The 27,741-nt window shown below is 40.5% G+C and overlaps 1 protein-coding gene across 6 annotated transcripts in view; it reads left to right on the top strand.

Moving 5' to 3' along the window:
• The window catches only part of OXR1 (oxidation resistance 1), a 299,282-nt gene that overhangs the window by 222,372 nt on the left and 49,169 nt on the right, over nucleotides 1–27,741 (top strand). For 4 of the 6 annotated variants that reach the window (XM_061604964.1, XM_061604983.1, XM_061605009.1 and 1 more), the window contains 5 exons: nucleotides 12,335–12,442; nucleotides 14,635–14,748; nucleotides 16,320–16,472; nucleotides 19,216–19,400; nucleotides 22,393–23,120. In XM_061604964.1, coding sequence (XP_061460948.1) covers nucleotides 12,335–12,442; nucleotides 14,635–14,748; nucleotides 16,320–16,472; nucleotides 19,216–19,400; nucleotides 22,393–23,120 — 1,288 coding nt within the window. Of the gene's footprint in view, nucleotides 1–12,334; nucleotides 12,443–14,634; nucleotides 14,755–16,319; nucleotides 16,473–19,215; nucleotides 19,401–22,392; nucleotides 23,121–27,741 lie in introns of all 6 variants that reach the window. The other 2 variants (XM_061604956.1, XM_061604973.1) reach the window with 1 other exon arrangement.

The raw sequence follows: 27,741 nt of genomic DNA on the forward strand, positions 1-27,741 counted from the left end.
TGCCTGGGAGTTCCCTCAGTGACCGCGGCTGCAGTTATCTTGGTTTTGATCGTTTTTGAGCCTCCCCCCCCCGGCTCTGTTGCCGCGGCTGCGGCTCTTCCGATCCCAGCGGGAGCTTGCAGCTGCAGCTCCCGCTGTTACCCCATCATACCTTTTTTCCTCAGATCACCCTCGCTACGTGGCTTTAATTCCCACTGTGAAGGGCTTTGCAAACGGCGACGGCGGCTCTCTCTGCGGCGGCTGCCGCTTTTTCCCTTACTGCCAGGGGATTTTTTAGAGCCGCTAGTGCGGTTTTCTGCCCCGCGGTTCCTCCTACGGGACTGTGCTGGGCAGCCCTTCCCCCAGTTCACTTCCGACGCCGCCATTGCTTCTTCCCTCTCCGCCATTTTTTTTTCCCGCTCTTTTTTTTCCGGGCGCCATTTTTTGACTTCAAATTTCCCGCCTTTTTTGTTACCCTTATTAACCATCGGATACCTCCCCTGCAGGCTATCTATCCGTATGTTTGTGTATATGTGCTGCTGACAAACTTACACAGGGCTGATTTACACACACTTTTACTGTGGCTGTAATCCTAGTGGCTGAATTATATTATCAAGGCTGGAGTTCCAGTCCTAGTGGGCTGGATTGTATTATAAAGGCTGGAGCTTTAATCCTAGTGGCTGGATTATATTATCAAGGCTGGAGCTTTATATCAGTGGCTGACTTGTACTAAACCTGATTTATATTGTATATTCTGCCCCCTCTGGGGCCGGGAACAAGCCTAAAACCCAGCCTACAGCGCTAATCTGAGTGTGCCAACTCTAAAACAGCCTATATTATATTAACGCTGATATCTCAGTGCATTCTGCCCCCTCTGTGGCAGTGCACTTCGCCATCTGCCAGTGTATTCTACCCCCTCCGTGGTAGTACGCTGTGCCAGTTCGGGTCTTTACATCCTGCTCCCTCCGTGGCAGTGTATTGCACCCAAGTTAATATAAGATGGCAGAACAGCCAGGCATGTCACCATCAACACACATGGTGCCAGATCAGCCAGACATGCCACAATCAGCCAAGCCACAACATCCTAACACGTCTAAGACCAGACATGCCAAAGCACTGGCTAAGACAAAACATCTTTCCAGCCATAGTAAATCAAAGCGCCCTCGTTATGTCTCTGTGCCAATCACCACCACAGCACAGACACACATAAGTGATATTTTCCATTCCCCTGCTGCTGCCTCTGACGAGGAAGAGTTTGTTGGCTTTCCCGCTCACTGTTTGCCTAACGAACCTACCTCTGGTTTACCGCCTCAAACATCTGTTCCAATAGTTCATCAGGCACACACATCTGCCACATCTGGTCTGCAGCTGTCTCCTGATTTCCTCTCCCAACTTCAAGCCATGCTGGCATTTTTCACCCAAATGCAGTCACTACCACAAGTTCCTGCCATACCTCCACTCAACATGGACCAACGTGCGTGCCATGAAGCTCATCCTTCCTGTTCACCAGATCCCTTTGATGTAGCCAGAGGCAGATGTACGGACGAAGCCTCGTATGCGGAGGAGTCAATTTTCACTGACCATGTTGAAGGAGACGACTGGAGCGACTATTCAGATCATGAGGAGGATACATCGTATCACTTGTTTAATACCTCAGACTATCAGCCGCTAGCACGTAGGGTACTTCATACCCTTGGTCTCCAGACTGCGCCTTCAACTTCGTCTGCCCCAGCTATCAAAGGGGCCAAGGTCCTCAAATCCCCTGCACCTACTCAACACTACATCCCGGTGCCGGACCCAATTGCCAAATTAGCCTCCGAAGAATGGGCTCATCCACTCAAAGCTCGACGCTTCAAGAACCTGGCTGACAGACTTTACGCTCTAGCCCCAGACTTTGCCACCAAGTTAGATGTCCCTGGCATAGATGAACCAATCGCTCGCCTCGTTTCAAGATCTCTTTTGCCCAGGGAAGGGGAATCCCACCTAAAAGATATTACTGAGCGACGAATAGACTTCACCCTCCGCAAGAATCACGAGGCCACTGCCCTAGCCATGCGTGCCTCCGCTTCAGCCTCCATCTTCTCCAGAGCCTCTATGATGTGGATGGATGACCTTCTAGAGGACGCTAACCCTGATCCTGTCGCCTTCAGAAGAGCACTATCGAAATTACGTAAGACAGCAGCTTTTGTGGCCGATGCCACTTTGGATGCCACTCAACTAGGGGCACGAGCCATGACGACTCAAATAGTCGCTCGTCGCACCCTCTGGCTTCGCCACTGGCAAGCTGATTCAGCGGCCAGACTGAACCTGTCCAAGGCTCCTTACTCCGGATCTCTACTCTTCGGCGAGGAAGCTCTAAAGGCAGTTCTGGTTGACCCAAAAGACACCCACAAACCGGTTCTGGCCACAGTCAAGAACATCGACCACAGGCCCTTCAGGCGATTTCCCTCCTTTCGTTCTAACCAGTCCTTTCGAGGAACGCGGCCAGGAGGACGAGGCCGCGACTTCAGACCCTATGACCCCAACGCATTCAGGGGCTCCTGGAACCGACGCTTCCAGGGCAGAGGTCAGTACCAAGGGCGCAGGGGCAATTCATCGTCCTCATATAAGGGAGGCCCCCGTCTACTCAAGTAGTATTAACGCCCTCCCCATAGGTGGCAGATTACTTAATTTTGGAGATCGATGGCTGCGCCTTACTACGGTCTCCTGGATCAGGAACCTTTTCACTTATGGCTATACCATAGAGTTCTGGGCAACCCCTTCAGACAGATTCCATCCGTCTCCTTGCCCAAGGGCACCAGCCAGGCACAACATCATGCAGACAGCTATACATCACCTCCTGGACATAGCGGCGATAGAGCCAGTCCCCACAACTGAGAGGTCGGAAGGGGTGTACTCCCTCCTATTTGCTGTGCCAAAACGAGATTTATCTTGGAGGGCGGTATTGGACCTTAAGTTTGTCAACCATTTTGTAACATATCGCAGGTTCAAAATGGAATCTCTCCATTCCATTACCGAGAGTCTGCATGAAGGAGACTTCCTGGCTTCTATCGACCTCAAGGAAGCGTATCTCCATGTGCCCATTTGCATAGCCCACAGAAAGTTTCTTCGGTTTGCCTTTGGCCACCAACACTTTCAATACAGAGCGATGCCATTTGGCCTCTCCTCTGCTCCAAGAGTGTTTACCAAGGTGCTACTCATCCTAGTGGCTTACCTTCGGACCCAAGGGGTTCATATCTACCCATATTTGGATGATCTGCTAATACGGTCCAAGTCTGAAGAGCTGGCTCAGCATCATTTAATGATCACCCTCAATGTTTTGCAGACCTACGGCTGGCTTGTCAACTTCGACAAAAGCCATCTCCAACCAACCCAACGCCTACTACATCTTGGGGCAATGTTGGACACCCTGCAGGCAATGGTCTTCCTGGCTCCAGATCGCATCACTGCCATCACAAGCATCGCAAGGTCCCTGATGCAACAAACATCCGCAGACGTCATGCTTCTCGCCAGAGCGCTCGGGATGTTTATCTCCACAATCCACATTGTGCCCTGGGCTCGAGCCCACACTCGGCCCCTTCAGTGGACTCTGTTGCCTTTTCAAAAAGACATTGCCAGCTCCAACTATCGCAAAGTTCGTTTGAGCCCCGCTCTGCGCCTCTCTTTCCGCTGGTGGACCAAGGTTCAACATCTTTCCAAGGGCACGTCGTTCAGAGAACCCCGCAGAACCGTCGTAACCACAGACGCCAGCCTCATAGGTTGGGGAGCCCACTGCAACTCCCAGTACATTCAAGGGGTTTGGTCCAACGCAGAGCAATCTCAAAGCATCAACTGGCTGGAACTAAAGGCTGTCCACTTAGCTCTATGTCATTTTCAGTCTCTGTTCCCTTTGCATCATGTGCTCATTCGAACAGACAACACGTGTGTAAAATCACATTTGAACAGACAGGGGGGCACCAGGTCTCGTCCCCTGCAGAACTTAGCCTCCCTCATCTTTGTCTGGGCAGAACAACATCTACAATCCCTGAAAGCAGAGCACCTGAGAGGGATTTGGAATGTGACAGCAGACTGGCTCAGCAGACAACAGGTCTTTCCGGGAGAATGGAAACTTCATCCAGCCATTTTCCATCGTCTCCAGTGTCGGTTCGGCGCCCTCTCAGTCGACCTGTTTGCTTCCAGTCACAATTGCCAGCTTCCAAGGTACTTTGCCCGATACCTGGACTCAACAGCAGAAGCAGTGGATGCTCTGACAACACCGTGGCCAGACGGTCTATTGTACGCCTTTCCTCCCATACCATTGTTAGCCAAAACCTTGAGGAAGGCGCGAACCGAAAGGGCACAGCTGGTTCTGATAGCACCATTTTGGCCACGCCGACCGTGGTTCTCAGATCTTCTGGCAATGTCAATGATGGATCCTTGGACACTTCCAGTAACGCCAGACCTCCTATCCCAGGGTCCAGTACTGCACCAGGACCCTACTTGGCTCAATCTAACAGCGTGGCGTTTGAACGGAGACATTTGAGGTCAGCTGGACTGTCTGACGCTGTGATTGATATTATTTTGGCCTCGAGAAGACCATCTACCACTCGCATTTATCAACATACCTGGGTGGCTTTCTCCAAGTGGTGTCAGTCCCACCACCACGATCCTTCCCAGGCCAATGTGCATCAGGTGCTCCAATTTCTCCATAGTGGCTTTATGATGGGACTTCGACCCAACACTCTACGTCGACATGCGTCGACTCTGTCATCCATTCTCTCAGTGTCCTCTCCTGGAGATCATATTTCCTCACATCCGTTCATCAAACGTTTTTTGAGGGGAGTCGCCCTACGCTCTCCGGCTGTTGTCCATCGGTTCCCCTCATGGAGTTTGCCGAAAGTTCTGCAGGCTTTGCAACGCCCTCCATTTGAACCCATCAGGACTGTGCCCCTACGTATACTGTCCTTCAAGGTCCTGTTTCTGATCGTAATCACATCTGCCAGACGCGTTTCGGAGTTGGGCGCATTGTCTTCTGCTCGACACCTCTGCGTCTTCCATAAGGACTCTGTTGTGCTAAAGACTGACCCTTCCTTTCGTCCCAAGGTCGATTCAGTTTTTCATTGCAACCAGGACATTGTGTTGCCTTCCTTTTGCCCGAATCCTACCCATCCTCTTGAAAAGGCTTGGCATTCGTTAGATGTCCGGAGGGCTCTCAAGACCTACCTGTCCAGGACCCAAGAGATTCGACGAACAGAGTCTGTTTGTATCCTTTCATCCAAGGTCTATGGGGCATAAAGTTTCCAATCCTACTTTATCCCGTTGGTTAAGGGCATGTATTACTTTAGCATATGAGTCTCTGAAGCTGTCAGTTCCAGCTAGTATAACGGCTCATTCTACCAGGTCAGCTGCCACTTCGGCTGCTTTTGCCACTAATGCTCCTGTTGCCGATATTTGTAGGGCCGCAGTCTGGTCTACCCCACACTCGTTTATAAGGCATTATAAAGTTGATTGCTATGCCTCTGCTGACGCATCCTTTGGCAGACGAGTGTTGCAACAGGTTCTTAATGAGGATTAACACGTGGGTGGTCCCTCCCTGTATGGGCTGCTGTGGTACATCCCGTTGTGATGGCCGGACTCATAGGGAAAATGGACCATTGGTCTCACCTGAAGGGTGATTTTCCTATGAGGACGGACATCACGACCCTCCCAGTTGGAGGATGACTATATATTTTCTAATGCGTTATATATTACTGTTACGCTATTATATTTAAATTCAAGAGTGAAGTCAAGACTTCTAGTTCTGTTATACAGCTATGTTGCAGTCATGTTACTATGCATGGTACTATTGTGTTATTTTCCTGCTGCCAGGCCGCTTGGCCTTCTTATTGTATTTTTAGATCTTTATCCTGAGACTCGCTGCGAATGAACTGGAGAGTGGGAGGGGCCTGACGCCCCTAGTCTTGACTTCAAAGACATTCTTGCCTTCGCACGATAGGTGGAGCTGAAACCCGTTGTGATGTCCGTCCTCATAGGAAAATCACCCTTCAGGTGAGACCAATGGTCCATTTCCTGTGATAACCATTGTGGTCAACAATCACTTAAAGCAGTTCATCAAGTTGGTCACAACTTTAATTGCTTATAAAAAGTACTGAAACAGTACTGTTCTGATACTTAGAGATTGTCAGTGTTCACCTAGCAATCTGTCCATTTCCTGCTTTGTTTTTTTTTATTGAAGATCTCTTCTCCTTGAACAACCTGTACTTCGGTAGGCCTTGTACTCCAGTACTCAATATCATCTCTAGGAAATCATTGAGCATAGTAAGGGAGATGCCCTTTCAGATAAGGTTGTCAACATTTCCTCAGCTGCTGTAGAAAGCAGTAGCTGTTGAATTACTGCCAGTTATGAAGCTAATAGACATAGGCCATCTATCATGGAAAAAGTGATGATCCTACTTTTAAGCACGTTTGAATTCTAGTGGCTCATCTAGTTGGGGTTATTATATAAAAAGTGTTCAATGTGCATGAGTATCCTATAGTTCAGGGGTGGCTATATTTTGTCATGAGGGCTACGTTTATGGTAACCACCCCTCTGAGGGCCACATGCTAATACTGGTGTGGCCAATGTATATGCAGAAGGACACATGCACACTCATTTATATGACATCCAGTCACAGACTCTATAAAAGAAATTCAAGGATGACAGATTCATTCACGGAGGGACCGTATGATGAAGAACCAGAAATTTTAGAATGTGAGGTGAAGGCTGCTCTTAAAATACTTGGAAGAAACAAATCACCAGGAACAGATGGCATACCAATAGAGTTGCTACAAGCTACTGAGACTGAATCTGTCCAAATTTTGACAAAATATTGTTAACAAATACGGAAAAGAAAACAATGGCCCACAGACTGGAAGCATTCAGTATATATCCCAATTCCAAAGAAAGGGCATCCAAGGGAATGCAGTAATTATCAAACTATTGCTTTAATATCCCTATCCCATGCAAGTAAAGTAATGCTCAAGATTCTACAACAAAGGCTCTTACCATTTATGGAGCGAGAAGTGCCAGACATCTAAGTTGGATATAGAAAGGGAATTGGTACAAGAGATCATATTGCAAACATGTGTTAGATAATGGAATGGAGCAAGGAATTTCAGAAGAAAATCACCCTGTGCTTTATAGATTACAGCAAAGCCTTTGACTGTGTAGATCATGAAAAACTATGGAATTCTTTAAAAGAAATGGGGGTGCCACAGCATCTGATTCTCCTGAAGCGCAACCGATACTCTGGACGAGAGGCTACTATAAGGACAGAATATGGAAAAACCGATTGGTTCCCCATTGGAAAGGGTGTGAGACAGGGGTGTATTTTATCACCCTATTTGTTTAATTTATACGCAGAACATATCATACGGAAAGCAGGATTGGACCAAGAAGGAGGTGTGAAAATTGGAGGGAGAAAGATATGCGAACAATACCATATACTAGAAGAAACCAGTAATGATTTGAAACAAATGCTAATATTGATTTTTTTATTTTATTACATTTATATACCGCCCCATAGCCGAAGCTCTCTGGGCTAATGAAAGTTCAAGAGGAAAGCACAAAAGCAGGACTACAGCTGAACGTCAAGCAGGCTAAAGTAATGACAACAGAAGATTTATGTAACTTTAAAGTTGACAGTGAGGACATTGAACCTGTCAAGGATTATCAATATCTTTTCACAGTCCTTAACCAAAATGGAGACAATAGTCAAGAAATCAGAAGAAGGCTAGGACTGGGGAGGGCAGTTATGAGAGAACTAGAAAAGGTCCTCGGATGCAAAGATGTATCACTGAACGCTAAAGTCAGGATCATTCAGACCCGATCTCTATGTATGGATGTGAAAGTTGGACAGTGAAAAAAGCGGATAAGAGAAAAATAAACTCCTTTGAAATGTGGTGTTGGAGGAGAGCTTTGCGGATACCATGGACTGCAAAAAAGCCAAATAATTGGGTGTTAGAACAAATTAAACCAGAACGATCACTAGAAGCTAAAATGATGAAACTGAGGTTATCGTACTTTGAACACATAGTGAGAAGACATGATTCACTAGAAAAGACCATAATGCTGTGAAAAACAGCAGGGAGTAGAAAAAGAGGAAGGCCAAACAAGAGATGGATTGATTCCATAAAGGAAGCCACAGACCTGAACCTACAAGATCTGAACAGGAGGGTGGTTCATGACAGATGCTATTGGAGGTTGCTGATTCATAGGGTCGTCATAAGTCGTATTTGACTTAAAGGCGTATAACAACAAAACCATAACTCTTTCTCCCTTTCTTTCTGTCTTGGGCCATGTGTGGCCTGCAGGTTAGGCACTCTTGTTTTAGTGATTGAAAAAATACTCTGGTAACTACTGAAATTAAAGTACCCTCCCCCATATTGCAGTCTGTATGGCTTTGTTCCTGGAAAGTTGAGGCAAAATTGCAAATACCCCTGTTGTAAGATTTCATTATGTGTTTGCATGGTCAGAGAAAGCAAGAACTTTGAGTTGCGCCTCTTATAAAATTTGTAAAAATCTTGTAAAAAAACCCCTTTTAATTCTCCCTCCCCCCTGATTTCTTTTAAACCATTTGCTTAAAACTCCTTTTTGGCCCGGCTAATTGTGTTACATTGTTGTAATCTCCAAAGCAAGCTTGTATTGAATGTCCACAGTGGCAGCTGATGCCTCCCAAAAGTATTTTTAACAATTTATATCCAGCCTTTTCAAGGAATTTGATCAAGGCATTATAAAGGCAAATTGCTCAAATGTTCTGGAGTTCTGAAGGTCAGTAAGTCTAATCCTGAAAGTAACCTGGGTAGGAAACTCCTTAGGAACCATATGCAGGAAAAGGAGGGTACAGTAAATTGGAATATAACCGTGTATATCCGGTGAGCCTCTCTTGCTGGAAGTCACATCAAACAGACCAAGTGAGAGTTGCTAAATGCTCTTATATAGAAAGTTGGAAATAGTACATCTCTTTACTTACTGTGCAAAACCTGAGGCTGAAAGTTCGCCTCATACTTAGCAAGGAGTATGCTCTCACATGTAACAACAAAATGAAAAACCCCTTCGCAGACCTGAACCAGACTTAGCCTGTAGGATTTCAAGAGGCAGTCAGGAACGCATGTGTACTTTCAGAGCATAAGTTGGTGTGTGTATATATATATTTGTTAGTATGTATCACATGTTATATCAGCAAAAAAATCAGACTATTGTACAATTAGGTGGGAAAATTATAAGATCCCAATGGACCTTTATATAAAAAACCTTCAGTACTGAGTGGTCTCCTTTACAACTCACTTTTATCATAAAATGCTATCTTCATTCAGGTGGCAACTTAAGCCCTGTTTGTTCTGGCAAGCCTTTGGAACATTATAGGAGTGATACAGTTTGTTTAATGTATTTTGTATTGTGGTTTGACTTCTGTGTTTAATATGATATTTTTATTGTTAGCTGCTCTGGGCTCACATGAGAGTAAGGGGAGTGGTGTTGGAATAATAATAATAATAATAGTAATAATAATTAGTTTGCTGGTTGACTTGAGTCTCTGCTGTCTCCCTGCTGTCAAAGCACGCCTCAGTTCTTTATCACAGTGTTCATGTTCTATGTTCTATTAAATGTTATTTGAGCCTAGAAAGTCAACAGTAGACACTTTATTAAGATAATCTGATGTCAGTGCACTTTGGAACAAGAAGTGAATGTTGGCGAAAGCTGGTTTAAGGGCTTTTCAGTTCATAGAATTGTAGAGTTGGAAGGGGCCTATAAGGCCATCAAGTCGAACCCCCTGCTCAGTGCAGGACTCCAAATTAAAGCATACATGACAGGTGCCTGTCCAGCTGCCTATTGAACATCTCCAGTATTTGAGAGCCCACCATCTCCCTAGGTAATTGGTTCAATTGTCGTACTGCCCTACAGTTAGGAAGTTTTTCCTTATGTTCAGTCAAAATCTGGCTTTCTGCAACTTGAGTCCATTATTCCGTGTTCTGCACTCTGGGACAATTGAGAAGAGAATCTGGCCTTCTTCCATGTGGCAACCTTTCAAGTATTTGAAAAGTGCTATCATATCTCCCCCTCAGTCTTCTCTTCTCCAGGCTAAACATGCCCAGTTCTTTCAGTCTCTTCTCATAGAGCTTTGTTTCCAGTCCCCTGATCATCCTTGTTGCCCTCCTCTGAACCTGTTCCAGTTTGTCTTTATCCTTCTTAAATTACAGTGTCCAGAACTGAACACAATACTTAAGATGAGGCCTAACCAGTGCCAAATAGAGGGGAAACAATATTTCATGCAATTTGGAAACTATACTTCTGTTAATGCAGCTTAAAATAGCATTTGCCTTTTTTTGCAGCCACATCACAGTGTTGGCTCACATTCAGCTTGCAATCAACAATCTCAAGATCCTTCTCGCATGTAGTATTATTCAGCCAAGCATTCCCCATGTTATAACTGTGCACTTGGTTTCTTTTTCCTAGGTTTAGAACTTTGCAATTATCCCTGTTAAATTTAATTCTGTTGTTTTCAGTCCAATGCTGCAACTGATCAAGATTCCTTTAAATTTTGTTTCTGTCTTCCAAGATATTAGTTATCCCTCCCAATTTTGTATCATGTGCAAATTTGATAAGCATTCCCTGTACCTCCTCATCCAAGTCATTAGTTGTCCCAAATTATGCTAGCTGCACTGTAAATGTTTTATAATATTACCTAGACGTGTCTCAAAGCATTTTTGGTTCCCATTTCTACGTACAAGAGTTAACTTACTGTTAGCAGTATAAACCAAAATATAAGGTAAAAATCATCAGTGCAAATATAATGCTTTTTAAACAAAATGGTATTTTTATTTGCAGGAACAGATTTTTATGTGACATACCAGGCAGCTAAATACGTTAAACTAGCCTTAGAGAGGAGGAAAGTTTTTATTTCTCCTGGTGATAGTATATTCTTTTAGAGCTATTTAATTAATAACTGCTTAATTAAATAATTCACTTTTGCATTACTTTAGTATGTTTTACATAATTGATTTATCATAGTTTCTTTTAATCATTCTTTTAATTTGTTCTTTGCCTGTGTGCTTTTTGTGTATGTGCAAAAAGCCTGGTTGGTTATTGTACAATAAACTGAACTGAACATATCCCCAAGAGTTGTATAGCTAGATTTGGCTCCTGCTGGGATGAAGGGCAGGACATAAATCAAATAATTAATAAATAAATAAATAAAATTTGGGATGTTCATTAAAGGCTGCTAATTGGAGAGAAAGAGAGATGAAATACGAGAAGAGATGACTAGCACAGGTTAAGCTTACTGTTTGTATATGGTTGTTAAAAGGAGGGATACCAATAAGTAATATTTCCTGCTATAAAGTAACTGGAAGCTGATAATTTGATCAGTCTTCTAAGAAAGTACTTAACATATGCTAATTTAATATTTGTTATTTGTATCTCGTACTTCCTCCAAGAAGTTGTTGGATGTTCACTCCCCACTTTATCTACCACAAATTCACATAATTGATCAGTAATGTTGGCTTGCATGAAGTTTGATGTAAGCACAATGTTAGGAGCATTAATGAGTCAACAGATACTTTGAAGGCTTTGGCATCTTGACAGGTTTTTGACCTTGAGCTTTCCCTATAATTCATGTTAAGTTCATCTAAAAGCCTTTGGAGTAAAGAAAAACTAATTTTGTCTGAAACTAATAGGTCATTTGAAATATAGTTTATAGAATTCTGGATATGTAGTTGCAATGTGTCAGATATGATTAAACAAATTTTAGTGTTTACATTTTTATGTGAAGAACTGCAGGAAATGATATATGTGTAGCTGAGAACATTTAATTTGTACCCCACTTTTGCCTCATTTTGTGTGATATAAAGCATTGTCTCTCTTCCCATTTCTTAAGAAGGCTAGGAAGCCTCTGTTATATGGTAATAACAGTGTGCGGTGGTGTGTTGAAAGTGGGAATTAGTGCAATACTCATGTCATGCTAAGCTCACTAAGGAAAGCTCTTACATGTCAAACAGTTCTGTAGAGACACTGCATGATCAAGAAAGCTTTATTCTGCCTATTCGATTTGGGCAAGAATGCTCTATAGGACAGGTTGTTAAGACTGGTTCTTTAGCAAACCAAGCACTTATTTCTGTCTGCAAATAAGAGCATGGGATTGAGTGAGCTGCCCTTTGTACATTTTGAGTTTATTCAAATCCAAATGTATATTCCTGTACTGAACAATATTTAATGTATATTCTGGGATGCCATTTTATTATACTTTTTAAAATGTAGTAGCATCTAATGATAAGACTTTTTAATTAAAGGTAAATAGAACTTCAGTACGTTATTTAAACAATTTTGATCTTCTCTTAACAGGTTGAATTGAGAGATTCTCTGAATACCGTTGCCCTGAAGTTTGATACAACACCTAATGAATTGGTCCAGTTAAACAAGCTATTTTCCAGAGCTGTTGTTCCTGGACAGGTATTTCCTGTTGTGTAACATAAGGAAGACAGAGTAGCTAAAGTAGATCAAAAATTCTTAGGAAGAACCAGATCATGGGCTATCCAATATAAAGATAGCTCCTGCCTCCACAGGGGTCTAATTGTGCCATGGAGGAAAGTTGAAAAATATGTTGGACATTGTGGTGATCCCCCTCACTTGAATGCATTGCCACCACATTCAGAATGATTACCAATCTCTCACTAGGGTGGCAGTTCAGAGTTTACCTGAGGGCAGGGCACGACAGGAGCAGATGTGGATTGAAGTTGTGATTCCAGGTCCGTTTCAATGTTTTAAGTGGAAAGAAGACTTAATTTGCTGTTCATTTGCAAAATAGTTGACTATTGTGCAGTACACTGAACTGAATTACAAAATAACAGTAATATAGACATCACAGTGGAACAGGCATGTATGAAGTGGCATAATTCAGGAAGGTTTCTACAGTGGGATTTTACTGAATGCCTACATCCCGCTTGACTTTCTAACCACACAACCATTCTGTTCTTCGTGGATTATGTAAAATAATTAGATTAACGTTGAAAATTCATATTGCAGGTTACTGTTCCCAAAGTCAAATATCAAAAACAATCTAAAGTGCAGTTAAACACAAACAATATCCAAGAACCACTAACAAATTAATTTAAAACAAGGGTATATGTGCTAAATTCTTCCAAGACTTGTTAGAAAAAAGATGTTTTCACAAGCCACTAAAAACAGGGGAAATGGCTTCTGGTGGCTTTTTCTATGGAGACTGTTTTATAAATGTGCCAGAGCCCTGCTTTTATACATCTGCTGATCTTTCCTCATGTGGAACCCTGAGCAAACTGGAGAGCTGAAGTATGAAAAGGTGCCACCTGAGATATGATAGGCCCACACTTCTGGAATGTTTTATCAGAAAGTCTGATGAAATATTAGGTGCCACACAGTAGCTAAGAAAGTGGTGTGTATCTGTCTGTTGGTTTACAAAAAAGAAAACCAAATTCAGATTAGTTTTGACCAGCCAGAATGACAATGAAGGACAGTGACTTTCTGCATGCCAAGCAGATCCTCTACTACTAAGTGCCAGGTTCATTCTCTGGCATCTCCAGATAGGACTGGGAATGTCCTCTGTCTGAAACCCTAGAGAGCTGCTTCCAATCAGTGTAGAGACTACTGAGGTAGGTGGACCAATGGTCTGACACAGTATAAGGCAGCTCCATATGTTCCTATCATACAAAGAGATTTGTAACAATTTCCAGAAGGGTAGCTTTGTTAGCTAAAGCAACATAAGAGTTTTGTGGCACATTCAAAGACTAATGTTTTTATTATGGCATAAACAGTTGTGGACCAGAGTTCATTTCATCAGATGCATGAAGTGTAATTCCAAATTGGTGGGCATATATTCACACATGGTGTGATGGTGTAGATACAGAGGAGTAAGATGGAGGGAAACAATACAAAAAAGAATACAGTATTAGCAATATGTAAAGTCAAAATAGTTACGATAACAATTTGTAATTCTCTGTTCGTGTATGGAAACATCTCTGATACAAGGCCTGCGTAACCAATGTATTTCCCATGAGGAAAGATTGTAGCATTTGCTCTTTTAAGTTTAGAGAAAATGCAAATAAGAGGTGACATGATAGAAGCGTATACAATAGAAGCGTATACAATTATGCATGGCATGGGAGAAAGTTGGTAGAGAAATGTTTTTCTGCCTTTCTCATAACACTAGATATCCAGTGGATATCCAGTGAAGCTGAATGTTGAAAGATTTAAGACAGACAGACAGAAAGTACTTCTTCACACAGCACATAATTGAACTGCGGAATTCTCTCTGACAAGAGGGTGATGGCCACCAATTTGGATGGCTTTAAAAGAGTATTAGACAAATACATGGAGGATAAGTCTATCAGCATCTACTAGCCATGATGGCAGTGCTCTGCTTCAATAATTGAAGGCAGTATGGCTCTGAATACCAGTTGCTAGAAATCAGAGGGGAGAATGCTCTTGCATTCAGGTCCTGCTTGTGGGCTTCCCATAGGCATCTAGGTGGCCACTGTGAGAACAGCATGCTGGACTAAATGGCCTATTTGCCTTACCCAGCAGGCTCTTCTTCTTTTCTTACCTTAATTCCTTTTTAAAAAAAATTTGGTGATGACATCTTAATCAGAAGTATTTTCTTATTTTAACAGATTTTATATGTTCCTGATCCAGAATATATTTCCAGTGTGGAGAGTTCTCCTTCACTTAGTCCTATAAGTCCTTTATCACCTACATCTTCAGAAGCAGAGGCTGAGAAGACAGCTGTAAGTGTAAGCAAATACACTTTGCTGAAGTAATGTGAAATAACTTTTTCAAAAGATGGACAGAATTCATGAAGATTGTGCTGTCTGAAAGTAGATTGGTGCCTGGGTGTCTTGAGATCAAAAAGTATTTTGATAAAGATCTTGCCCAGATTGTTTGAAAGGGTGATAAAGATGCTACCTTCAGGGGTAGCTAAACCTTTTTGGACCAAGGATCACATTCACCCTTGGCCAGCCTCTGTGTGTGTGTGGGAACACATGCTAGTTTAGGGGGTGTAGGTGTAGCCATCCCGCACTGTCAAATGTGAACATATAAGAGATACATAAAGGCATCTCTCCTCAGCTGATGCATGCAGATCAACTGAGGAGAGGGATCACCACCTAGCACTATATCTTCTTTTTACAAGAAAATATTTTTGCTGTTGCTGCTAAAATTGCTAGTCTTAGGTGGCGGTAGAAAAAAATTGGTTGAGGGGGAGAGCTGTATGATGCCCGGGAACTGGGGGTTAGCCATGTCCACGTTAGATTCTTTGACTATACTTCATAAGTTTTTATGTTTATCTAGTCCCCAAACTGTTGTCTGCAAACCACCAGTGGTCCACCAGCTTTATTCAGGTGATCTGCTGCATGTCTGTAGATTTGTGATTGAAGACAGGAGATGGCACTCCATTGCATCAAATATTCATATTGATTTTTTATTGTGTTTGTTCTGCTGCTTTTATTTCTTATATTGCATTTTTATTGAATTAGAATTTGAATTCTATAGAATAATACAATAAAATATAATATATAGAAGAAATAAAAGAAGCAATATAAATAAAAGGAAAAACCATGGAGCATTTAGATAGTACATTACAGTTGCTACAACAGGCAGAAAAACCATTAAATTGTCTACGAAGACCCTTAGCAGTTTTCAAGTGTTCCATGGGGAAAAAAGTTTGGGAACCACTGTTCTAGATGTGCATGCATGCTTTTCTATCTTGCTTTATCCAGAGGGACTGTACAATATCCATTGCACTAGATTTCCCAGAAAGTTGTATTGTAGATTTAAAGCATTGATGGTACAAGTTGGGTGAAGTTTGTTCTTTCACTATGTGGTTTATTTATTGAACAGTAATAGTTTGTCAGGTATTAAAGACATTTGGACCTCTTCTTTTCATTCAAAGGGACATTCACAGGCCACAACCTAATTTGTTCCCAGAACTTAGAATCCATAAGCATTACTTGCTAATCAAGTTTTTAATTCAATTGTCAGTTTAAGAAAAGGATTTTTTTAAACTGGGGAACATCTATGGATTTTTAAAGGAAATGTTCATCATTCAACTTGATGCTGAAATTATAAGCAAGGCAAACTAACCATTGGCTGCAGTTCTGTAATTTTGTGCTGCTTTAAATTTTTAATCATTTTGAAGTTTTTTTTTTCACTTATAAACTTCCTTGCTACCATTCAGTCTAGAAATTCTTAAAAAATGAAAGCTGTGATTTCTAAGATTTAGGCATGGAATGTATAAGGGTACAATTGGGCACTATAAAATAGTTCTACTTTTGTACCAAACTTCCTTTTGTCTTTGTAGGATTCTGATGGGGTACACAGAAAAGAAGCAACAGCCACACCAGCATACACATGTGTTCGGCCTACAAGAGTGGTGTCTTCCACATCAGAGGAGGAAGAAGCTTTCACAGAAAAATTTCTCAAAATTAATTGCAAATACATAACTAATGGCAAGGTACAGAAAGCTTTAGCATTAAGCTTCAACTATTTATTTCAGGATCAATCCTTTATTAAAACAGAAGCAAGTGTCGGTAATTAATTGACACCACTTAAAATGCAGCTAACCATAAAGTTACAAAATCTATTGGTTTATAATCTACATCCTGCACTTTATTCACTTCCTTTGACACAGAAATACTACTTTCTGTTAAAATAAAAGCAAGCTGTGAATTTGAAAGATGCAGCCGAGACTGCACATGTCTACACATTGACTATTCCATTATTCACTAAAAATATGTATATTGTTGTGTGCAGATTTCCCCAATAGTTTTATATTTATATAATTCTGTATTTGAGCTGTTTCTTTTCTCATGCAGTGGCCAAGAGTAGCAGCAAGTTTCTCAAGCCACATTTTTATTTTATTTTTGCTTTGAGCGAAAGTAGTATAGGCCTTGCTCTCTATCATCTGGCAGATCTAGGACTATTGAGCAAGGGTTACACCCAACATAGTGCTAAATCACGGTCCTGTCGGCACAAGAATTACCGCTAGTGAGGTGAGACTTTCTCCTCTCCTGTCCCTGTGCACTTCCTAAATCTTTTCTGGAGGTTCCCTGAGCCTTCTGGAGCAGATTTGGAGAGGGTGTGGGCATGTGCCAGGGGAGGGGAAGTCCTATTGCACTAGTGGTAATCCTTGCACTGATGGGACACATTAGTTGGATACTGCCTTTAGCCAATTATGTCAGGAAAAGAACACTTTGGGGAGATTATGAGAACCATTAAAGCAGATCAGGCATTGGAAAACTGATAGACAATGCTGGAGGCAACCAACCATTCCGTTAAGAATTGCATCATCTTCCAAAGAGCTCATATTTGGAAGAATTAAGACTGCTTCTAAAAATAAGTATGTGGGAGACTTGGTAGTACAGGAACAACTGTCAAAACATTTGCCTCTTAAAGCATTCCATTCAATATGACACATGGTAAACTACCTTTCACAGTAAAAATGTCTTCAATCTTCCATAAGCATGTGTCTGTACACCAGGTTTTACTGGATATTTTCAGCTCAGTCTTTCTTGTTGTATCCTGACAGTTGACTTTGCTCCTTCTCTTTCTGTCTCAAGACATGTGAACTTAAAATCTGTAAATGGTATTTTCAGGCTTTCTGTGGTAAACATAAAATCATTTATACTATTTTAGAAGAGATAAAGCTTAATTACTTGCCATGAGTTCAAAACGGGATAATCCTGCCCTTTTGATCATCCACAAACCTGCGGAGAAACAGTACACAAGTCTAATCTTACATGTAGATGAACAGCTTTTTTAAAAAATTGTAAATGGCTTTCATTTACACAGAGCTTGGTAGTGCGACTGTCTCATCTTTTATTTGGCTCTTTTACTTCATTAATAACTCTGGCGCATCTAGTTTCCATAGACTTCCAAAACTTGTAGATAATATGGTCTCTATATTCCTTATTCAGCTAGGCTCCAGCCCAATTTTATATCTGAGAGATTTCACACCTTTTATAACTACCTTTTTCACATTCTAACAGTGCTCAGTAGTAAGAAACTACTCTATTTTCATAGATTTCTCTTGGTCCCTCACACTGCTAGCTGTTCTGTTCTGTAAGTGGAGGACTTCCTATCTCTCCCTTTCAAAAATAAGAGGCCACATAAGGAGAAATGCACTTCTTGTTGTCTTTTTAGTAATTTCCCCCTTCCTTCTCAATCTGCTGAGAGGCCTTCATTGAAACCAAGACATAATATGAAATAGGGACTGGTAGTGTTCAACCCTGGAACAAGTTTACAAGCACTGATTCATATGAAATAAATACAAATCAATGTCTTTTCCTACAGCTTTGTCTACTGATCTTTCATAGAGCTGGTGAGCTTTCTAACAATCCAATCAGTTTAACAACACTTGAGTTTTTTTCAGAAAAAGGGAGTACTTTCTTGACTTTATGATTCATTCTGTTTGAAAGGTTTATAGATGTACGAGAAACTGTCTGAAGTCTCGATCTATGAATACCAGTTTTTCATAGGCCCACAAGGGTTCAGCCTTTACACCAGGTACGGTAACTTGTGTCTAGGCCGAATCTACCACGTAGGGTGGTAGCTGAGGTTAAAAAGGAGAGACGCTCCATGTATGCTGTGCTGAAAGGAAAGGACAGGAATCAGATTTTATAAGAGTTATTTAAACAGTGCTTACCACAGAGAACCAATGCTTTCAAGTGTACACAATCCACATTTAGAAACATACATAGTAATCCTCACTTTATTGGGAAAAGGGAATTTTAAGAGATTGGTGCCCCTTATATAAGTCATTAGGTATCTAAATAAATTGCATGCCTCACATAAAAAAATGGATAAACAGGAAATATCATGAATTATCCCTTTTGAATGTACGTGTTGTAAATTTGCTTTCATTTTTGCTCTGACTTACAGTATATAATTGCTGCAGCTTATCAGATTTAAGAGAAATGAACCTGTGTTTGTTTTTTCTGAACCAGTGATAACTAAATATTGGTTCTGGGACTTTTTTTAACAAGGGAAAATGTTTTCCTTTAAACTATTCATTCCTCATGGATTGTTCTGCAGTCCTTCACTGGCTTCCAGGAATGTTGAGTATTAGGTAGCTTGTAGCATAAATGTTCAGTATTCATTAAACAATAAAACAATGCTGTTACTCGTAGAAATGGGTTGAAAGGGGTTGGCTAATCTTAGGGAGCGAAAACGTTTGATGACCTTTCTTCTTATCTTAGGGAACAGTCAACGGTGTGCTGCTAGTGACGCCAAATAATATAATGTTTGATCCACATAAAATGGATCCATTGGTTCAAGAGAACGGCTGTGAAGACTATGGCATCATGTGTCCAATGGAAGAAGTGATGTCAGCTGCTATGTATAAAGATATTGTAGACGTCAAAGTAAAGGATTCATTACCCATGTAAGATAGATGTGTGTGTGTGTATTCTAAAAATTATATATATGTAACTTTGCATTAAATTGCATGGCAGTGGTTTTGATTACTATAGTACAAATCACCTTTTGTTCAAGACTTCAGACAACAAAAAGTGCATGACAGCATCTAGCTTTTGTTATGTACATTTCTTTTAGAATTTTAGTACGGCCTTGCCCCTTTTTGCATCAGTAATGAGTTTTGAAAAAGCCATTGTCTTAATGCCAACTAGTTCAATTTTGCTTTATGTTCAAGGCATTAAAATCAACTTTTATAAAGAGATAATCACTAAAATACAGAATAGTTCACACTGTTCACCATTTGATACATGTCTCTTGACTTCTAAAGTTAACTTTTACAGAGAAAGAACTGATCTCCCCTCCTCCTTCCTTCAAGATAGTGGTCTTTTTATTGTTCTTTGCATAGTCATAGTGTCCCTGGATTTGTTTGTTTTTCCCCCTTGAACAAAATATTTAGAGTGGCAGCTCAATTCAAGCAGAATTAGTCATTATTCCATGGCTTTTAGAAACTTACTTTAGAAACATTTTCCATGTCACTTGATCGATTACCAAATTTTATACAAATCTACAAATTCTGAAAGTAGCAAGTCTGTGTCTAGGTAAGTAAGCTTAAAACGTGCAAGAAAGGCTAGATTCCTCTGCTTTTTTATTTAATAGAAAATTAAAGGCAGGTTATTTTCTTGGGATTTAGATATTTGCTTAAATATTTTCTTTCTAACCTGAATAATAGATTTTAGACAAAAATTCTCAAGTTAGGATGTCATAAGTTTCTACCAAGTATATGCTCTATGCCACTTACTAAGTTTCATATCCTTCAGGTTAAGGCATATTTGGATTCTGTGTTTGTGTAATTTTAAAAGGAAGGGAGATAAAAGTACATGTAGGCTCATCTTTTGACTTCTGTCTGCTATTGGCTCTTAAGAGTAGAATTATCTGTCACAGCTCACCCAGGTTTTCCGGCTATCTCTCAAGCGTTTCCCTCATAGTATTTTTAAATTGTTAATTTTAAAATCTGCACCTATTTCCACTCATTAGCTATACAGTTTTAATTATTCTTGATTGCAGTTGAATGCTTTTTCTGCAAAAATATTTAAGAAGATTTTTTTGGAGTTAAACTTTAATAACTTCTTTGCTCTAACACTTATTTTCCCCACAATGTGGGAATACTGTGGTGTTACATCAGGGATGATATCCAACTAAGTCATAGTTATAATAGATCCATTGAAATAAATGGATTTAAGTTCATTGATTTCAAAGGATCTGCTGCTCTGAGTATGACTTCAACTGGATATTATCCTAGGTTCTCCTGGGTGACAAATACTTTTGGTTTTCCATGCTGACGTAAAATCTTTGATGTGATGACAGTTCATCTTGGAGTTACAATTAACACAGCTTTTACTTGATTTCCTACAACAGTAGGATGCATAAAGTCACTATGTTCTGTTGTTCTGTGCGTTTTTGTTTGTCTCATCATTTGATCCAAAGACTCAGTGCTTTATCTCATAATATTTGGGAAGAAGCACTTGATGCTACACCAGTATGATTATTAGTCTTGCTTTTATAGAATGTTTTGAGTTCTGATTAGTGGCAGAGCAGACTCATAACTGGCAAAATGTTTAGGCTTTGCTTTTTGTAAAAATATCTAGGTAATTAGAGATACTTGGAAAAATACAAAACGTATCACCACATTGGGACCTTATCTAATCATATTATGGGCAGTAAATAGATAAATTTGTTATTGTAGTGAAATTGTTTGCACTGTTTTAGACTGTGGCTGGCTAGGGTTGTCTTCTCTGAAGCTTTAAGCTTCTATAGAGGGTGGTAGAGTTCTGTCCAATGGGATAAACCAGCCCACCTGTCTGCCTCCAGGTCAGAGCTCGGTAGGAGGGGCAGAGTCTTGCTTTTGTTCTATGCTTGCAGGACACTCAAAGCCTGTCAAGCACAGAACCTGTGTGCCTCTATTTGGATGTTGCTGCTTGAAGTGGTGAAGGATACATTGCGCTAGAATCTTTTTTAGGAAAGTTTTTTAATGTGTTTTCTTAACTTTATTGTATAGTTTTATTTATTTTCAAGGGTAAAGTTATTATTTACATTAAAAAAACTTTAATAATAAAAGGCTTCCATGTGTGTAAAGCTGAGAAGAAAAAAACAATCTCATATCTTCCCTAGCCTCTCTGTATTCTATATCACATTAGCATTGTTGTTTTTCACTTGAACATACATATTTATATGTAGTTTTAAAGAATTTTATTTTGTTTTTATTTATTTATTTATTACATTTATACACAAGGCAGCTTACATACGGTTCCCAGGCTGCTTTACACCTGCTTTAATAAAATATCAGTCCCATGGCCTATTTTGTGTTTGCAGTTGTAATGTAATTTGTTTACCAATGTAGGATAGATATCTCTTTGCAATCATCAGCTGGTTTCTTTACTGCAAAATGCTAGAATCGTAATAATTTGTCCAAAAATACGGGTTTGTTTAAACCATTTAGTGTACAAAATTCAGAGCTGGAGAAGATGGAGTGGTGTCTAGTCCAACCTTGAAAATAAGCTTACAAAAGTTATTCGCCTGCAAAAAAAAAAGTTAGCTTGCTGGGGACTGGCAGAATTCCATCTCTCCATCTGGGAGCTGCTTGTCTGCTATACTAGTTGCAGAGAAAGGACAGAGCATTCTTTATCCCTGCATGGAATTTCATGCATTTGCCTGCAGTTCCTTATCACCTATGGCTGCCAAGCTAGTGCTTAAATATAAGGCTTGTCTGGTCTATCCATCTACCATAAAGCAAGAGTAAAGTGTTTTTCGCCTAAGGTGCTCACATATCTTATAGAACTGAGTTTGGTGAAGAGTCATGAATAAAGCTCCAACTTACACAGTTAAAATGCATCTAGTAAAAAGTACGTGTGTGTTCTGCTTTATCAGATTGAAACAGCTTTTCTTCCCTCCTTTTTTTAAAGGGATGTGGATCAGTTGTCTGTAAAAGATCTCTGCCATTTCAAGAAAATCACAAGAAGCAATACTGATGAAATGGACTCAAAGATGCGGGATACAGGGAATGATAGTGCCAGCACCGCTCCAAGGAGCACAGAGGAATCTCTTTCGGAAGATGTGTTCACTGAATCAGAACTCTCTCCAATAAGGGAGGAGCTTGTTTCTTCTGATGAGCTTCGACAAGACAAATCTTCTGGAGCCTCATTAGAATCTGTCCAGACAGTAAATCAGACTGGTGCAGAACATATACCTGTTTCAGACTCTGCTAATGTTCTTGGTGATGTAAACTCCAGTGTAGAACAGCCTTTGAATGATGACAGCAAGTCTGTTAGTGATACTGTGGGTTCAGAATCAGTAGACAGAGCACTAAAAGAAGTACAAGACACTGTAGAAGGAACTACTGCTGATGCTCAAGAGACACCACATAGCACAGAGCAGGAATCTGTCATGGAAAATGTACCAGAAGGTGAGAAGTGTTTGCATACTGAAGAAAATGATTCTAAAAGGGAAACCACAAATAAGGGGAAACTTGTGAAAGAGTCAACTCAAGATTCTGACACAGATATTGATATGCTAAGAAAACTTTGGAAGAGCCATACTATGCAACAAACCAAACAACAAAGGGATAACATGCATCAAGATGCTCATAAGGAAATGAAGCACAAAGTGGCAACAGCAGATGGAACAATAGAAGGTAAAGAAGTTAACATTACAGAATCTAACGGTTTTTTGTTTCATGTTAACAACTTGTAAAAAAGGTTTCCCTGTAGCATTCCCAAGTGCATTCTAGCTTAGATGAGTCATGTGCTAGTATGAAATACCTTGAATGATAAATCCCAAGTTTCTCTAAAACAAAAAGGCCCATGACTTTAACCACTTGGAACGTCTCATGGAGCTGAACTAGAATACATTCTGTGTACATAGGAGAAATTTAATATTTAATGTTTATTATAATGCACTGATTGCTGATGTATGGGAGGGGCAGCAGTGTAACTGGAGCAGATATCTCTACTCCTATACCAGCTTAGTCCAGGTACATTAGATGGTGAAGGAAGTGGCTGTCATAGTTAAATTACATTAAATAATATTAAATAGAAATTCATATCACAGATTTTTATTTAAGTATAATCTTTCTTGTTTAAAAAATGAACACACAGCAGTTTTTCTAGCATTTTGCTATTCTAGGTAACCTTATCATTCATCAGTGAATAGTTCCATTTGTTAGTAGCAAAATGCTTCTTATAATATTTACCATATTTGCATGCAAAACTTAATTTGTAGAAGATTGTGTGTAAGAGATGTGCCAGTTCAGGAAACAGCTTTTTTTCTCATGCAACGTCCTGTGCATGAAATGCTTAGGAAGCCACATTGAGGATCTTTTAATGGAAATAATGAATAGAAATATTCTTAAATTTTCTGGAAACCACTAACTGTTTTCTCTAAAATGGGGATTATGCACTGGGTGTTCTCCAGAAGTTGGTCTAAACACTTATGATCCATGACCAAAGGTCATGATGACTGAGGCTAATGGAAATTGGAGTCCAGTGACATCTGGAGGTCACCAAGTTCCCCATTGCTGATCTAAAATGTGAGTGCAGTGAGACTTACACAAGTTATATACACCTCTGTTTCAGAAAGAACAGTTTGTCTTTGTCTAGCTGTACACTATCTTAGAATAAAAGTCTCAAACAAAATAGATTAAATCAACTAATCATGATGGTAAACTTTCAGTTTGCCTCTCTTCTCATGGTTGCTGATGATAAGGCTAGAAGTACTAGGACCACTTGTGGCTGTCATTGTTAATTGTATTTGATGGGGGATGGGAGAGCAAAATGCCAGACAGGCTCAGTATGGCAGAGATGGATAGGTGGCAGGCAACAGCAGAATCGGTTACTGTCTAACCTACTCCTCATAGTTCCCTTTGGCTCAGTATTTATTTATTTATTCTACTTATATACTGCCCCATAGCCGAAGCTCTCTGGGCGGTTTACAGTAGTCAAATATGTTATGTTTATTGTATTTATAACCCCCCTTTCAACCTAAAAGTTCCCAGAGTGGTGTGCAATATTACATTAAAATACCACAAATCGTCATAGCATAAAACCAATACCCATTATAAAAATGACCAAAACAGCAGCAAAAGGAGAGTACATTAGTTTAGCCAGCCCCAAAGATCTGGTGCAAAAATATGTATGTATATGATGCAGACAGCTAGGAGACAACCATAACTCCAGTGGAAGGGAGTTCCACAGTTGGGGAACCATAACAGAAAAGACCTTGCTGTGTGTTGTACTATGAATGATGATTGGTTGAACTACAAGTGGTTGAACTACAAATGGGGTCCCTCCGCAGAACTAAGGCTCTGGCTGGCGTATCATATGAGAGGGAGAGGGAGAGAAAAGAATGGTAGTATTAGCGAACCAACCAAATCTGGGAATGGGTACTCCTCGCAATTGAGGCATCCTGGGCCTCAATGGACAATTATAGTTCTAAATTCATCACAAGCTATTATTTATTATTTATTTATTTAATTTAATTTATATACCGCCCTAAGCCCGAAGGCTCTCTGGGCGGTGTACATAAAAGGTAAAAGCAAGCACAATATATAAATACAATAAATACAATAACTCAAGAAACAAAAACACACAAACAATACGAAAACCAAACAACATCCAGAATACAACATAGTAATAAAATACTGTAAAAATACACTTTAAACTATGAACCTGTTCCTTCAAGGAGAGTGCAACCCCACCTAGAATAGGCTGCCTATCCAACACATAGTACCCTCCTACTAGGCATTATACATAAACAAAATCAGAGTTCCTATTATAAGGCTTAGTTAGTGATGGAAAGGAGGACAAAGAAGTTTAATCTTGTAAACTGTTCAAATATCCAGCAGGAGGCTTTTCAAAAAGCATAGACTGGTGAAAGAGCGAAGATATAAAACATTAGAACAAATGAACTTTGGTTTTAACAAGATTTATGTGGGAAGAATGAAAGAGTGCATAGAGGTAAAGTAATGAAGACAGGACAGAAAATGAATGAAAACATTTGAAGGCATTTCAATACAGTAGGGCCCCACTCATACGGCAGGTTAGGTTCCAGACCCCTCCCGAATAGGGGATGAGCTGTAGCGCGAGGGTCTGGAAACTAACCTGCTGATCGTGCCTGAGGAGGAAAAGATCAGCTGTACAGCTGATCTTCCCCTCCTCCGGCACAATCAGCTGGAGTGCGGGAGTCTGATCACGGCAGAAGAGGAGAAGATCAGCTGGAGCGTGCTGCAGCTGATCTTCCCATCCTCCAGCGAGATCAGCTGGAGCATGGGCAGCTCCAGCCCCCACTCCAGCTGATCGCCCTGCTGGCGCCGTATTAGCGGAACTCCGAAAAGTGGGGCGCCGAGAAGCAGGGCCCTACTGTACAGCAAAGAAGATGGAACTTGTGAAAATAATGGGGGAGGAGAAAAATTAGTAGAAAAAAAGCAGGTAGTAGGAGATACAGCAAAGGGTAGGTAAGAAAAGAATACTGAAAAAATCAAGACATGTTATAATGAGAGATTAACCAGGATTTTAGTTGTGCCAGCGAGGATAAAATGACTGATTTTAGAGCTGTTTGGTCTGATATAAAGTGACTTAGAATTACTGGAAAAGAGGGCAACTGTGAAGGGCATTCACATTTTTTGCCTCAATGCGGGAGCCATTGAGAATTGTGAGAGGAAATGGATTTAAGCAGAGAACTAAATATGGCATAAGTGAAGGGTCATCCAGCATAGAAGCAGAGAGATTTGTGAGTAGATGGAGAAGTTTGGAGAACTAAGGTTGGTAATCATTAGGCTGATGCTTAAAGACCAAAGTAATGTAATTGTGGAAATGGGGAATAGGCAATTTAGTACAGGAATGCCACTAAGAGATTTTAAAACCTTGTTGAATTAACCAATAACAGGACGTATGTGTATGCTGGAGGGGCATCTGCACTAAGAAATATGGATATGTTTGGGTGTATGCCTGCTGTTTTTGATCATACCCATGAATCTAGGAACCACTAGGACTGATACTTTGGAAAAGCCATTGATTTTGAAGGATCACAGCATTTGTATGATAGACTATGAAATGTTGAACAGAAACAAGAGTCTGGCTCTCTTTTGGCTCTTCAGTGCACAATCCAGCCCCTTAATGTTCCACGCTAGGGTGGAGGTGGATGGAGAGGAGGTCTCTACCCAGCCCAAAGGGTTGTACCAGCTTCCACCTGAGATGAGATGCTAGCTGATGCAAAGTTTCCTGTTCTGCCTGCTGAAAGTGTGGGAGGGTTGGGGGTACCACCAGTGGGCTACCAAAACAGGCTGAATTGATACAGGATCTGCTGGATGTCCATCTGACCCCTTTACTATCACTTGATGCCATTGGGTTCAGTAGATACACCAAGTCCAGGTTGGTATAGCCCAGAGCAGGATTTTGCCTGCCTTTCTGTCCTGGCTGGCATAAGCAATGGCACTTGGGATGTGGAAATTGCTATGCAGTTCCATTATGCTGTTGATAATTTTTTCAGAGGAACATTTACTTCCAGCTCTTGTTTCTTAGCTTTTTCCAAACATAATTATATTAATTACAGTTAGGTGTCTTCCTTAATCTTTTGATGGAATGCCTATAATTTTCACATTATTTGGCTTTTCAATACAGATTTACTATATGAAAATGTTAGTGTCAGATAAATTCAAGATTCCTGCCATAGGTGAGAAGTAAATAAAAAATAAACATCTCATAGAAAGCAGTGGTGCAAAACATGTATTATTGGAGAAAAATATGTATTGCATTAGGTTGAAAAGAGATGCCAGCGAACTCCAGAAGAAGCTGGATTTCCAATTATGTAGATCTCATAAGTTACCAATTGTTATGGTTGATGACATGCTGAATTCCCAAATTATTGCCAAAAGTGGCTTAAGAATGGCTCCATTGAATCCTTGGACCTTTCCAACTTCATGGGATTTACTAGAGTTGGATGAGACAACTAGGTGAACTCAGTTTGTCTGACTGCCAATGACTTTGCTGTGGACATCCCTATCGATTTGCAATGCTTCCAAGATAGGGTATGTCTTTCTTGATATGCAGCTGCTGCTAAATTGTTATATTGGTTCAATGGCTTGGTTTCAGCTACAAAGCTATTAAATTGCTCTAGCTGCTATTAATGTGCATTTTTTTAAAAAAAATTGTTAGCAATTATTTTCAAGTTAAGAGTTGTTAGAGTGGCCTAATTGCAGGGAAGAAAAACTTCCTGTGATTCTCCCAGCAAATTCAACCAAACACGGATATGTGCTCAGG

The sequence above is a fragment of the Rhineura floridana genome, chromosome 1, assembly GCF_030035675.1.
Source record: "Rhineura floridana isolate rRhiFlo1 chromosome 1, rRhiFlo1.hap2, whole genome shotgun sequence".
NCBI lineage: Eukaryota > Metazoa > Chordata > Lepidosauria > Squamata > Rhineuridae > Rhineura > Rhineura floridana.